At 39.2% G+C, this 16,149-nt stretch overlaps 1 protein-coding gene across 1 annotated transcript; it reads right to left on the bottom strand.

Moving 5' to 3' along the window:
- Positions 1–13,426: 13,426 nt before the first annotated feature.
- Positions 13,427–15,107, bottom strand: LOC114570814 (tripartite motif-containing protein 16-like). Its single transcript, XM_028601381.1, has one exon. It carries the CDS (start codon positions 15,105–15,107, stop codon positions 13,437–13,439), a length of 1,671 nt encoding a protein of 556 aa, XP_028457182.1. The 3' UTR covers positions 13,427–13,436.
- Positions 15,108–16,149: the final 1,042 nt, after the last annotated feature.

Raw genomic sequence — 16,149 nt, 5'->3', positions numbered from 1 at the left:
TCTGTCTGTTCTCTTGTTTAAAATGAAAAAAATTATAAAAAATTGATCTTAAGAAAAAAAACATTGAAAACGTTGGAAAATGTATCAAAAATAATCAACAAAAGCCTTGAATGCGTCAAAAGCGTTTTCAAAACTCATCGAAATGCAGAAAAAAGCCTCGAGAAGTGAAGGAACCAGAAACTATTCACATTTAACAAGCTGCAATTTAGAGAAGTTTTACTTTTTATAATAAGAAATTACTCAAACTGATTAATTGATTATCACAATAGTTGCCAATTAACTTAATAGTTGACGACTTATCGATTAATCTTTGCAGCTCTAGTTTTAGATTCAAGGGTAAATTAAAAAGTATCTGTTTTATAATCACAGAGTACACTCAAAAAAATAACTCATGGAAAGGATTTCCACATGATTAACTTGGATTTATTTCAGCATTATGCAATTATGTTATTCCAATTTAATGTACTTACGTTGGGTCAACTTAATTTATTAAGGTTGATTCAACTTATTTACTATGGTTGGGCACAGCTTAATTTAATAGTGTCAATAGTGTCAACTCATTTGCAATGATTTGGACCAACTAATTTACTTAATTTGCATTCAACTTAATTAAATATAGTTGATCCAACTTATATTACAGTAAAATTACACTAGTTAATAAAGTTGATCCAATCTATGCAATTTAAGTTAGCCTAACAAAGGTGCTTAATGCTGAAAGAAAGCCATTTAATCACGTGGAAATCCTTTCCATGATTTAATTACATTAATTCAAAGAATAGCTTTTGAGTGTTAATAAATTAAAACCTTTTTAACAAACTAATGGTGGAAACAACACACAACAAATAAGAAAAGGTGCAATCAAATTGTATTTCCAAAATTATAATGCACATTGTTTTACACAGTGCAGTTGCTTGTTGATAACACAAGGAAATACATAATCAAGTCTGTTATGAGAATACATGGAAATGGGTCCTCTCACTTGCATCCCACTTAATCTACTCTTAACATTTGCACTTTGTACATCTTGCACCTGTGGTTTTATGGGATGGTGAACTCACACAGACGTTAATAAAAAATATTTACCAAAGTTAGAACATTTTTAACATATATATATTTTTACATTGAAACATGACATTGAGACATTTTTTAAACAAGTTTCAACAATGTCTACAGTATGGTTGTCATCAAGGGTAAAAACAAGACAAATGGAGATCTTACAATCAAGTTTAACTCCCGAAATATGTAAATGTTTAAACTTAAACATAGGTTAGTCTTAATTTTGTTATGAGAAACTGAAAAAAAAATTCAGCATACAGCTTACTTTAAGTGCCAATAGACTGGACCTTGTATCATAGAACATTTTTTAATAAAAACCGATGACCCCAGATGAGCCGAACACTGATATACTGGAAAATGGGGCCCTGTCTTTATACTCACATTCCTCTTAAAGATTTGCACTTACTAACACCTGTAGTTTAATGTGCTGGTGTACCTAAACAACAAAACAGGAGGTACAAGTTTTCTTATTGTTTTTTAGCCACTAGTGGGCAGTCTTGGGCACTGTTTTTAGGATAGAAATCAAATTCCAAATATAACAATTTCAGTTGAGAGTGTATTTAAGAATAACTTTAAATTGCTGTTTACCATACACCCTAGCTGGTTTTGTGCCTTAAAATACAGAAATACAAAGGCCTAACATTACCTAGTTGAAAGCTAGCTTAAATGTGCAAGCAATTGTAGGCTAAATAACGACATTATTTAATGTCAAACCATACAATTTTGGGGTAAACTTTGATGAGGTGTTCCTTTTTAATGTCCATAGATTTCAGTCAAGTAGTGAAGATTATACACGTATGGAGAGTTGACTTTACTAGCTAGCTAATGTTGGTGAATAGCTGTGTGTGGCTAACGTGAAGTTCGTTTGAGCGGGCAGTTCTGCATGGATTAAAGTCACCCCTAAATAAAAACTGTAATGCTAATGTCATGTTGTCTTATTAGTGTATTTGTCACTGTATATTTGGTTTATTTTTGTCTCATTACCGTTGCACAGGCGTTATCGTTTGTTTTATCTGTACTCCTCCATGCGCGCACTCACTCACGCACGCACGCATGTGGCAAACATTGGTGCCTTTTCAGACATGGAGCATTGGACACATCAGGCAAAGCAAATAAAAACACTGATTTCTTACTGTGAAGCCGACACAAAAATACTTCGGATCAGTAAATTCCTGCTGTGAGTTAGCATCTTGCTAGGAATGGTTGGATTGTGAATTTATTGATGTGTCCTTTGGATAAAAGTCTAAATTACAAACTGTTGAACAGATTGAATGTCAAATCAGCTGACTGGTGGAGGGCCGTCAGCTAGGAGAGATGCTTCATTTAAGCCTGAGATCACCCTGAGTGAAGACCAATGCAAGGAAGCCATATCCTTCATGAAGTTTTCATCTGATGAGGACACTATCAAGCAAAAAATGAAGATGACATTTGAATATCGTCGATGTATGGTCTACGACAAAGAGAAATCCTCAGATGTCTTGACTGAATTTCCACGCTTCAAAGATGTCAAAGGCCTGGTAATTGAATATTTTACAGAGAAATGTCCATTAGGCCAAACAAATGTAAAAAAAAAAAAGAATGCAGTAGTTATGTCTTAACTTGTGGTATGTCATTAATTTATCTTTTGCGGATTGAGCAAGACTTCATCTTGCAGTTTGGAGAAGATGTAGCTGCCAAGTTTTTGGAGAGGTTAGTCCTAACTATATTTGTCTTCACCCAAAAACCCTGTTATAGATTTATGAGGTGATCATTTGTAAGGCCCTTGTTTTACTCTCATTGTCTGTATAACATCTACACATTTAACTCTAATTGGAATACTTAAGGATGTAGCTGTTTTTAGAATTTGTCTACAAGTTGGTGCCTTGTTAGCATGTAAATAACATGGTTACATGATGGAAGCATTGGGTTTTCTTAATCTGATCTTTGATACATTTTATCTGCTTTTTCTTATGTCAGCTGGTGATGTATGAATTTTCCATGTTGTATTAATAAAATATTTCTCTATCTATGTGGCCTACAACATTCAAGAAAAGGGTCATCCAGCAGAGTAAGGCTCTCCCTTCCTCAGGCGACCTTAAAGATCTGATCTATTGTGCAGAAGTTACATCAAACGAAGAGGAAATGGATAATGACATTATTGCCTCTGGTACATTATTTTCCTAATTTCCTTCTAGGGTTTTGACTTTGACCAGCTTTTTCTTTAGTTAGCTTTAAAGGAATGGTGTTTTTTAAATTGTAAAATTATTGTACAATTATATAACATTTAGCTCTTTTGTTTCTGTGTACAGGATGGGACAGTGATCTGTCTTCAATCATTCTCCTCCTCCACCTGATTCCTCCAACAGGTGTCTCCATCCCAAGCTGAGAAGCACCTTGTTGTGTTCAAGAAGATTTGTATTATAACTTATATGGGTGTTTTTTTTTCTTTTTTTCTATACTTTTTCAGACAACTGGGGTTCTTGTAAAGTTGGAAGAAAACACGATATTTTTCCCTCATCATGTCTGGGGGGGCGGTAGTTCAGTCTGTATGGAGTTGGCTTGGGAACGACAGGGTGGCGGGTTCAAGTCCAGCACCGACCAAAGTATGGAAGGTGGACTGGTAGATGGAGAGGTGCCAGTTCACTGCCGAGGTACTGACTGTAGCGAACCCCCTAACTGCTCCGTGTGTGCGTGTGTGTGTGTGTGTGTGTGTGTGTTGTGCCTATGAATGTAAAAACTTGATTTAAAAAAAACTGTATTGATCCCTCGATCAATAAAGTATCTATTTTCTATTCCTGTGTATAGTATAGTGTAAGACAATTAACTAAATGTTTTATTGTTTGTTTTTTTTAAGAGTGGAACAAGCATCCAGGAACACATTGATGCCATCAACAGCACCACTCAACCCTATCTACTTGCTGTTGGCATGAAGAGGAGCGCAATCCATGAGTTCTTCATCGTTCTGGACAAGCAGGTCATACCGTGCAACTCAACCACTTCACTTGGAGCTTTTGATGAACTTGTGAAGGAACACTTTGTATTTGGGACTCTTTACAATCAGATGCTCCACAACATGTACACCTTCATACAGACAACTGTCTACAACATTGATTTGGGCCAAGTCCAGGAGAGCCCACGTGTTGCTGAGATTAGGGCTAGACTACTGCATTCTACAGGCTAGTTCATGCATACACTGACATATGGAACAGGCAACATATTTTCTGTTAATTTATCAATGATGTTGTCTTGAGTTTTGGATATTGTGAGATTTTCTTTGACCCATTTCACCCATTTTTTATATCACACTTTAACATCTTAATTGATATCATGGGGGTTATTTGTTTTGTTTGCCAGATTCATTTTGTGAGCACCAACAGTCTTGTGAGGCATATGCGATTAATACATGGTTTATATCAGGGCAAATCACTTCGTTTAAAATGTGCTCAGGCACGATGCTGCCAGGTTTTTGGCACATTCTCAGGCTTTAGAAAGCATCTAAATACAAAGCATGCTGACCAAATTGAACTTGAAGTTGAAACTGACATTGTAGACAGTGCTGTTGCAGATGATAGTCAGTTACCAATTAGTGAAGAAGCTGCCAGTACGTCTCAAGTTCTGCCCGTATCCAACACAAGTACTCATGATTTGTGTGCATCTGCTATTGCACAGCTTCAGGTAGCTGGTGTAAACCAGTCTACTTTAAATGGTTTTGTATCATCCATGGAAGACGTGGTACTGGAGGTACAGAGTCAAGCTAAAACTGCAGCTTGAAAATGTTTATCATTACAGGATACTAGTATGAAAGCTAAAATTTAACAAAGTTTTAAAAAACTTGAAAACCCTTTCACCTCATTGAATTCTGAAACAAAACGAAACAAGTATTTTCAACAAAAAAGGAAAACTGTTGAACCTGTCGAAAAAGTACTTGGTGTCAGATTTGAAAATAGAAGAAACCGATGTACTGGAACTTATGATCAAATTGTTGTAACCGACAAATTTGCCTATGTCCCAATTCTAGAAACACTGCAGTCTATTCTCAGAAATCCAAACTTTGCAGATATGTTAACATCTAGACACATTCCCAAAGATGGTGTATATTTTGATTTACAAGATGGGTTGTATATGAAGAGACATCCCCTTTTTTCTAATGAAAATTTTGCACTGCAAATTCAATTATTTTATGATGATTTTGAGACTGCGAATCCACTGGGATCCAAAAAAGGTGTACATAAATTAGGGGCTGTATATTTTACATTAAGAAAAAAAACATTGCTCTACTATACAGATAAATCCACAACTACCTCATGTATATGGTGTGAAGCGTTCATGTCTGTTGAACACACTGCAGTTTTTCAACACAGCTAATAATTTCTCAGTTGATATCATGCATGACATTTTAGAAGGAGTTGCACAGTTTGAGGTCAAACTTCTGTTGGAGTATGTGCAGCAGAATTTTATAACTGCTAAAGAACTGGCTGGTAGAATAGTGTCATCGAACTATGGCCACACTGAGAGGCGAAATCGTCCTCCTGCAGTTGTTATTTGATGGAAGTAATGATTTGGGCCTGAATGCTATATACAGTCATGGTGTTTGTTGTGCAACATGCCATTGATATATTTGGTGATCTAGTTCAGAGAGATGATGAGTACTGGCATCTTTTGTTGTTGCTTCTGCCGATAGTTAATATTGTGTTTTCCCCAGTTATAACTGCTGGTATGACTATTTTTCTGAAACACATTATCATTGAGCATCATCAGCTTTTCAAGCGTTTGTTTCCTGCTAGAAATCTCTTGCCTAAGCATCATTTCATGATACATTATCCTAAATGTATAAGGAATATTGGACCAATTCTGCACATGTGGTCTATGCGCTACGAAGCAAAGCACAACTTTTTTAAGACCCAACTGAAAAGTTTCAAAAATTGATTGATTGAGATTGCTGCTAAATTAAACACTGCAATAGCCACCAATGCAATGACCCCTAATGGGGGAACAGATGTGGTGCTCAAAGTCATTTCTACAATGACCAAGTTTTAAGTGATTTTTGTCACTTTTATATTGGTATCATACCTGGGTTATGGGTGCCATGATGGTCTTGATTTTTCTTCCTTGAACTCCACCTTTCTTGGCATACGCCCTCATCAAGCTCGGAGTAGAACTTTGACTGCAAATGGATCGTTGTGATTCTCTTGAACTCTGCACTCACCTACAAAAAAACATAACCAAAAAGGTAGACAAAACACAGTTACCTTTTTGGTACACATTTGAAATAGCAGTTCTATCTGTTCAAGAAATGTAAATGCATAATACATGTATTTATCTAAATATTAGTTTCCTTTGTCAGAAGGCCAGCAAAGGCTGCTATTGCTTGCCTTCAGTAAATCCTCATCAGTTTGAGTAACCTCAGATTCTGTCAACATGTATTGTGACACATCCAGTGCAGTCATTCACTTACCTCACGCACATTGAAGAGAGCTGGCCACCTCGTTTTGAAATCAGCTATCATGGGGGCCTCCACAACTACCTCTTGCCTTCTGAGTGCAAAGGTCTTGTCCATCATTGCCGCCAACTTGTGCACATTGTGTCTCTTATTTACTTCTGAGAGGAGTGCCACTCTTATCTCTTCTAGTGTCTCTGCTGTTTCACCAACCGGATAGGTGGGGCAGTAATTCACTTCGGCTTTTTTTGGCTTCTTTACAACATATGCTGGACTGCATTTGCTCTCAGGTTTGTGTTTTAAGGCATTCACAGTAACTTCTGGGCATCCAAGCCGTCAGAGTTTTGTTCGGTAGTTAGCAAGTTTATACTTCAGGCTTGTCTTCCATCCGCCATACCCAGTCACTGAACCTGGCTCTTTTAAACATGGATGTGTAGTTACCAGAGCTTCTGCTACCTCATCAAACTCCCTGTCAGAGAGGTACACTTTGTACTTGACGATCGTTTCAGCTAAGCCATCAAGAATAGCAGATTTAGGTTTAGTATCAGGATTCAACAAAGCTCCAGTTTCTTTAAAAGCAGCATTGGCCCTGTCCAGCTGTAGCTGAGTATCATAAGCAAACCGGGGCATGGGGAAAACAATGGGCCAAGGAGTGGATCTCAAGGAGGTGGACTCAGGAGAAGACAATATGTCTGTATCAAATGAGCTACCAGCAGATGAAAGGGATGAGGAGTCATTCAGAGTTGCTGAGGTGGCAGCAGCTGAGTAGGGAGGGGGCGGGGTGCCACCAGGCTGGGCAGGTGCAACCGAGTTAAAGATGACCTTGATGGAGCTTTTGTCCTGGATGTCTGACATCGAGACCAAGTTGGTGAATTAATTCCCAAACTCAACATCCATGAATTGAAGCCTGAAGTCCCCATCTACTCAACATTGTCTCTTAATTTCCTGTATGAGTTCGATGAGAGTCTCTGGCATACCATCTGGAAGGATCAATCTCTGGGAATCGTTTTCTCCAAGAATGATTCTGAGTTTCACTGGAGCAGCCATTTCACGACCGCCTGAGGATAGAGAAAATTAAGTTTAAACAAGGGTAATCTGATTTTAAAACACCAATGAGTACAAAAGTAGGGAATGCCATGCCGATTAAATATGGCTATGAAAAAATCCTGAAATAAATAAGAGAACTGTGATTTCATAATAGCAAACTTATTCCCAAACTGTTTCACTTCCATTTTGCATTCAAATGAATGGGCCGAGATTATCAAAGCAGATCAAAGCAACAAGGCCAGGGCAGCACTACCACTACCAGTTGGTAAACAAAGACAAAAACGACGAGGAGAAGGAGAGAGTAGAAAATAAGACGAGGAGGAGAATGATTTGAAGAAAGGTGCTGCTGTATGTGACTCAGTGCCATCCCTCTGCTGTTGCTTTGGTCTGAATCTGTACCAATTATGCTCCATTCATTTGAATATATGAAATCAAAATAAAGAGCTGGGAAATAAATGTGGCATTATGAAGTCACACTTCCCTGAAATAAGAGTCCATTGAGATCCATTCAATATTAAAGAAAACAAACCTTATGTTTATTAGGGGTGGTACGGTTCACAAAACCCACGGTTCGGTTTGTATCACGGTTTTAGTGTCACGGTTTTCGGTTCTGTACGGTTCTTGTCATTTTTTCTTTTAATCTTTAACACTCCAGAATATACTTCAGCATATAGCTACAATTAGCATATTGAATACATGTTGCACAAAACATGCACACAGTGGCAGTTCTATATTGTTTTATTTCATCATAGGTAACATGAAATCCAAAATGTTCCCACACACCAGACGATAAACGACGCTGGCGCATCCTCCAGCTCTGGGCAGCCTCTCTCCCACTTGAAATTTCTGCAGGTGACGTGACGTGACCTGCAGCGGCAGCACCCCACTCCACTTGAGTAGCGGTCGGCTCGGTGTCTCTCAAAATCTGACGAAAATCTTTTAAACTGACCTTTGTCGATCTGAAATGAAGACAGATTCAGCAACTGCATGGCCTATTTCTCGCTTAAAATGTTTTCAGAAACACGTTTCGGTGAACTATTTTAGTACAATATGAGATCGTATTCTGAACGAGCCGCCATGACAGTCTGTTTTGAAATTAGGGACCAGCCAGACCCATGTGACGCAATTGTCCAATCAGCTGCCATGGGTTGCATCCCGCTCGTCATTTCCAGTAAGCGTTTTAACATAGGTGTCGAAAGTGGGCACTACGGCAGTAAGAGGTTAGTGCACATTAACAGTGTACTGACGAACCGTGCGGTTCGGGTGTTTTTTCATGACTAACCCCTAATGTTTATGTATCTTTTTAATGTCACCAGTCTTAGAGGTCCAACAAAGTAGTCTGCCAAAGGGTAGTCATCAGCCAGTTCACCAAGTTCAATCAGAACAGTTTCTCTGGTAGGATGTACACTCAGCTCAAACGCTCTGAAATGTTCCCTGTACCACCCAGAAAGCTTTCTCACCATGAAACAAAGTCTCTCCTGAACAACACAAATCTGAAGAATCTCTCCAAAGTCAGGGAGTCCACTTGTAGAACCATAAGCAACTATCATCCCATTTCTGAAATGTACACCTTTGCTTGACACACACTTGGAAAGGTGAACTTCAGTTGTACCAGGGAAGTTCTTTTCAATAGTCTGAGCAATTTCTTGTTTCAAAACATCCAGAGGGACTGTTGAGACGTTTGTAACCTCTAGGGATGTTTCTTCAAAACTGGATGATCTCAAGTGATATCAAATCATGAGCTAATGCTTCGTGGCTAGCGAGAGGGGCACATTTTTAAAGCAATTGGTGTGTCTCACAACCTGCTTAAAAAAACTGTGTTTGGCCTCAAAACGCATTGTCCAGAGGCCCAACAGGCCCAAACATCCTTATCAGTGGAGGATAGTGCTCCAAATAACAATGTTTTGGGAGCAGTTGCACACCAGGGAAGAGTTCTTGGTACTTTTGTCTGTGCTGTAGGATTCTCGTAGGGTACAGATTTGGTCATTGGCAAATTATCAAAGATGTTTTATCAATATTAATAAAGTTATGAATATGGTTATTAATAACTTTATCAAATCGACAAACAATCAAAACGGGGCACCACCCTGCAAGTCAGGGACCAATAATCAAACTGTGGAACAGTCTCATTTCTGTAAAAAATAAATTCTTTAAAAAGGAAACAAAGGAAGGGGTGAATCCAAGCACGGACCTGATTGACCAGCAATTAGTACACAAATAATCACAAGCAACTGCTAATTAAGTATAATAAGATTTATAAACTCGGTTTAACTCCGTATACATTTGTTTGAAAATTACAACCACCAAACATAGTTAGGAACAGTTACATTACTCTTCAAATGAGTGCCAATGTGTGAAAAATAATCCTTCTCTGTAGGAAGATCACTACAAGTGCACAAATGACAACTATATGTTGACAATTCCTGTAGCTCCTGGGTGTTTTGTTTAGGATGGACTCTACTTAAATGAATGTGCAAAGCATTCCATGTCTTAAAAGTACATGGGCAGTTTATGTGTGGGCATGGGTAACGTTGCATATGCCGGTGCTGAAGTCTAAAATGTTTTAGTAGGTCATATCTACCAGACAGAGATAGACGCCTTACACTTCCATATTATTTTTTCATATTTCTTAAGTCTGTATGACCAAAAATGACGGAGTATTTTAAGTCTATTTTGCTGCTATGTGGAAAAGAAATCGAGCAAAACGCGCGACCCCAGAGAGTTTTAAGCCAAACAACATAAAATAATGTGTTGGACACCTACAAGCATATGGCAGGCAAAACGTGGCGCAAATGGTAGAGAAACACCTTGATTAACTGCGAGCCAACTATCGTCACGTTAGCTAACATGAATATGCTAGCATGACATTAACGGCATTAAGGAGTAAAAAAATAACAAACATGCATGACCAAATATTGCGGAAAATGATGGACAGTCTGCTGATGACTTTATACACATCGTTTTGTTTGCATTTAGATGGATAAAAGCAGATTTTATCTTACCTTTTCCAAATGAATTCCAGGCACGCCAGTCATGTTCTTCACGTGATAATCTCATTATTTTCCTGGGCACACGGTTTGTCATCTCGCGTGATCTCCCGTGATCTCGCTAGTCCATCTTCGGTGCAAGATCAGTCTGACTATATTGAATCACATTATCTCAACATTACTGAATTTAACAAATGTTAATTTGTTGAATTCCATGCTTATCCTACATGATTTTATCACGTTCACCTTTGAAACATGAAATTATTTTGTTAAAATTACACGTTACGCTTTTTTAAATGTAATAACCAGCTAATTTCCCTTTTTTGAGTTTATTCCTCTGGGATTAAACATGTTTTAGGAGGATGCTGACGCCCAGACACACTAATTACAGGTTGCAGAGTGAGAACATGCATAAACCTGTCAAGAGAAGTGGAGTTACCCATCAAGTCACACGGCTGCAGAGACAACAGTCATCAGTAAGTTTCCTCTTCAGGTTTAAGAAAAGGGTGTCTCTCAGTTTAGTCAAATCTAATTCAGATGAACTTGTCAAACAGTCACTGAGTTCTGTTACATAATCAGAGCTGTCACTTTCTGACGTCCTCACAAACATGTTCAAACTAAATGACTCATAAAGACGCTTCATAAGAAGTGTGTGCAAAGTACTGACAGAGTACTTCATGTCCCAGGGGCGGAGCCAGACGTTGTAAACATCCAGGGTTTACTCTAAATCTATTTCTCCCAAGGAGATTTCTATCCTACTTACCGGAGCTATTTGCACTACAAGACATTTCAGATAATAGAATGACTAAACATCTTTACATCATTTGGCGAAAACATGATAGTTTACATGGAAATATCTAATTGTTCTTCAATTGTCTTAATCATTCTGAAACCAGAACACTATAGATTATACAATATTGAAACGCTCTCACTTTCGTATACACTATTACAATTTGTTTAACATACAACTTAAACTCCCTTATATACACTATTGAAATGCTCTTACTCACTACTTAAACGCTGTGAACAAGTGATAGAAAACTCATTTCTCTGTGACGGAGCAGTTTTCGTGAGGAAAGTTGAAAGGACAGAGACTGACTGACTCTAAACATGAACACTGTACTTTGTGGTGTTTCAGGAGGAAAAGGGCCTCAGTTATACTCTCATATCAGTTTCACATTTTCTCCGTCAGCTTTGTATGAAAACCTGGAATAAAGACAGGAAGAAAAGACTTTGTTCATGTTAGTTTATTCATCATGTAAAGCTTGTTCACACATCCCATCAGTAAAGTCTGTTCAAAGACCCTTGTTCAATGATTTCATGAACAGATTCCCTTCATCCACACCTTTCACACATCCACCATTCACACATCCCATCTGTATACAGTACATATCTTTAGGAGGTTTTTAACATTAATATGAGTTCCCCCAGCCTGCCTATGGTCCCCCAGTGGCTAGAAATGGCAATAGGTGTAAACCGAGCCCTGGGTATCCTGCTCTGCCTATGAGAAAATGAAAGCTCAGATGGGTCGATCTGGAATCTTGAGAGACAGAGAGAGAGAGAGACATCATGGCTTTCAAACAAGCAAAGTGGCAGTTGGTCAAGACCACACCCCACTCTCCACCTTGCCCCCCCCCCCCTCTCTCCTCCTCAATAGCTACAGACACAGAAATGGCACTTACTAAGGACAGCTCATTGTGGGACTGGCTTTAGTGGTTGTAATTCTGCACCAAGGCTGAATTTCGGGAAAGAGACTTCAGATACAGTATAAGGGGACCACTAAGGTCTATATAAAAGAGACTTCAGATACAGTATTAGGGGACCACTAAGGTCTATATAAAAGAGACTTCAGATACAGTATTAGGGGACCACCAAGGTCTATATAAAAGAGACTTCAGATACAGTATTAGGGGACCACTAAGGCCTATATAAAAGAGACTTCAGATACAGTATTAGGGGACCACTAAGGTCTATATAAAAGAGACTTCAGATACAGTATTAGGGGACCACTAAGGTCTATATAAAAGAGACTTCAGATACAGTATTAGGGGACCACTAAGGTCTATATGAAAGAGACTTCAGATACAGTATTAGGGGACCACTAAGGCCTAAATGAAAGAGACTTCAGATACAGTATTAGGGGACCACTAAGGTCTATATAAAAGAGACTTCAGATACAGTATTAGGGGACCACTAAGGCCTATATAAAAGAGACTTCAGATACAGTATTAGGGGACCACTAAGGTCTATATAAAAGAGACTTCAGATACAGTATTAGAGGACCACTAAGGTCTATATAAAAGAGACTTCAGATACAGTATTAGGGGACCACTAAGGTCTATATAAAAAGAGACTTCAGATACAGTATTAGGGGACCACTAAGGCCTATATAAAAGCATCCAAAGAGCACAATGTCATGGAATCTTTAAAATAACTTCAACTTTCTGTCATTTCCCCTCAGTCAACGCAGCAACCCTATCTATGTTATGGGACTTATAGAAGCATCAGACAGTTTCTACCGATGTTATGGGACTTATAGAAACAGAAACATCAGACAGTTTCTGTCTCTCTTTAGCTGTCAGGAGGGAAAATTTAATTCAATTCAATTTTATTTATAGTATCAAATCATAACAAGAGTTATCGCAAGACACTTTACAGATAGAGTAGGTCTAGAACACACTATAATTTACAAGTCATCCTCAACATTTGTTGTGTTCTGGTTTCAGAACGATGAAGACAGTTTTAGAATAGTTAATTTAAAAATAGGTAATGCGTCAAAGAATGCAACAAAAATGTTGAAGACAGGCAAAAAAAAAGGAACAATGAAAAAAAGCCACAAAAACTTTGATAATAGCAAAAATATTACAAAAAAAGTGTCAAAAATGTAGAAAAAAGCAAATAAATGACAAAATGACTTAAATGACTTCTGTCTATTTCAGTTTACACAACTCAGCAGAGGCTCCAGAAGACCAATAAACCCTTAGTCCAGCATAGAGGGGCTGAGTGAATGTGGTCTGGACTCTGTGGAGGAGAGTCATGGTTTCAGAGACGCTGTAGAAGGACAGAATACCTGCACTGTGATCCAGGTACACTCCTACTCTGGAGGACCAAGGACCTGAGACAGGAGTTCGGACTTTGTTGGACCAAAATATATAACTGTTGTCCTCACAATATAACGCCCAAGATTTGCCATTTCGTCCAAAAACACATTCAATCAACCTCCCTGCTCTGCTGATATTCTTGTATGAAACTACTACAGAAACTCCTCTCCCTCTCCTCTCCACCTCCCAGTAACAACATCCAGTCAGACTCTCTCTACTCAGGACCTGAAACCAGTTACTGAATCTGTCTGGGTGACTAGAATGAGACTGATGTTGACCCATTACTGTAGCTCTCCTGTTCCCCTCAGATAATAACAGCTGTGTGTATGCTGTGTTTGGATCCAGTGTGATTTCACGTGAATATTTTAAGAATCCAGCTCTGGTCTTGGGCTCTGGTTGTGGCAGTAAAACATCCACTTCAGTCCCTGTCAGTGAGACGTTTGTCCTCTTCTCTCTCAGGACGTCCTGTAGTTTATCTCTGACTTCTGACACGGCTGCTGTCACGTCCTCAAAGCAGCTCAGAGGACAGATATGGATGCTGGATGCTGATTGGCTGAGAGGTGACAGTGAGGGGTAGTTGTGTAGAAACTGGGTGTGATCCTCTGTGTGTGAGAGTTTCTCCAGCTCAGCGTCTTTCCTCTTCAGCTCAGTGATCTCCTGCTCCAGCTTCTCCTGAAGCTCTCTGACTCGACTCTCTTCACTTTTCTGCTGGGATCTGACCTGCTGCTTCACATCAGAGCTTCTTTTCTCCAGGAGACGGATCAGCTCGGTGAAGATCTTCTCGCTGTCCTCCACTGCTTTATCAGCAGAGAGACTGATGGCCTCCGCCTGCTGTTGAAGCAGCTTCACATCTTTCTCTCTGTCCTGGATTCTCTGCTGGATGTTTTGTCGACTCCCCTCGAGCTCTCTCTGCCTCTCAGCTCTCTCTGCTGCAGCTGAGACTGTGTCGTGGCCTTTATGTTCTTCCACAGGGCAGAGATAACAGATAAGCTGCTGATCAGTACGACAGAACATCTTCATCACCTCATCATGATGAGAGCAGACGTTCTCCTGGAGCTTCTTGGACGGCTCCACCAGCTTGTGTTTCTTGAATGTCTCTGATTCATAATGAGGCTGAAGGTGTTTCTCACAGAAAGAAGCCAGACATTGCAGACAGGACTTGTGTGCTTTGAGTTTTCTCCCGGTGCAGACATCACAGGCCACATCTTCAGCTCCAGCATAGCAGTGATCAGCCGGAGCAGCTTGGAGTCCAGTCTTCTTCAGCTCCTCCACTAAATCTGCTAACATGGTGCTTTTCAGCAGGACAGGCCTCGGTGTGAAGCTCTGCCTGCACTGAGGGCAGCTGTAGATGTACTTACCATCCTCTCCATCCCATGTGTCTTTAATACAGTTCATGCAGTAGCTGTGTCCACAGGGAGTAGTCACCGGATCCTTCAGTAGATCCAGACAGATGGAACAAGAGAAGGTTTCCCGGTCCAGCTGAACTCCTTTCTGCTCCATTTTACCTCTCGCTCAGTGACAATGACTGTCTGAGTCTCACTTCCTGAGAATTAAAGCTAGTTTGAGCTCTGATCTTAAAACAGAATGTGTGTGTGAGGAGTTATCAAGTCTTGCTAGAGGAGAGGGAGTTCGAGAGAGAAACTAGGTGTGTTGCAATGCCGTATTACCATTTGCATGCCAGAAACCATTTTTGTAAGTACCAGTTCTCTGCAGACTGTACTGCAGGCAACAGTACGTACTTTGTAAGAGCAGCTGCAGTTTGTACTAAAAGTAAAAAGAAAAAGTATGCGATAAGGAATGCAGCAAAACTTGTTTACAACAGAGCACATTTCTCATTTAAAAACTCTGCCGACTTCAGCTTTTAGGAGGTAAACTCTTCTTAGAATCAGAGGGGTTTGGAGACGGCTCCCCAGTTTACTAAATTACTGAGTTGGTCTGTGATTAAATTTATATTGTTTACAAAAATTTAAACACAGAACATGGAAGACACATGAATGAATTACTGCTTTTTGATAGTAAATAGCAAATTTGCAAATTAACTATAATCTGTGAAATATATAGAATAGATATAGCACCACTTTAAACATCATTAAAATGCCGCTGACATGTTAACGCTTCTGCAAAAAATGTAATATAGATCGGCCTAGGACAATAACACATCCTTAGAGGGTTACTTCTGAATAACTTCTGAATATTTCAGTTTAACTCTGCTCTCTCCAAAGCCACCAGACTCCTTTCACAAAAACAGTAATTTTACCTTAAAGCACACAGGGGTTGCTGCTCTACGGCTGCCTCCATCGCTTAGTTATTTTGTTATTGTGTGACTTTGCTGTTTTAAAGGGTTAGGACCTAACAAAAATAACAAACTAATTAACTCATGGAGGCAGCGGTAAACCAGCAACTCCCGTGTTCTGTGTAGTAAAAAGTTTTTGTCTGATGGCAAGTTAAAACTGAGAAAATATAAATACAGTATAGTGTCCACTTAAACTGATATTGAACAGCTTCCCAACCCGACTTCAAAATATATTCCTTTAATATAGCC

The sequence above is a fragment of the Perca flavescens genome, chromosome 16 (genome assembly GCF_004354835.1).
Source record: "Perca flavescens isolate YP-PL-M2 chromosome 16, PFLA_1.0, whole genome shotgun sequence".
Classification (NCBI taxonomy): Eukaryota; Metazoa; Chordata; class Actinopteri; order Perciformes; family Percidae; genus Perca; species Perca flavescens.
Note: the sequence above shows the minus strand (reverse complement) of the source record. Positions and strands in the feature narration are given on the sequence as shown.

Excerpts from the sequence above, each read along its gene's own strand:
- LOC114570814 (XM_028601381.1), bottom strand. The coding sequence starts at position 15,107 with ATGGAGCAGAAAGGAGTTCAGCTGGACCGGGAAACCTTCTCTTGTTCC.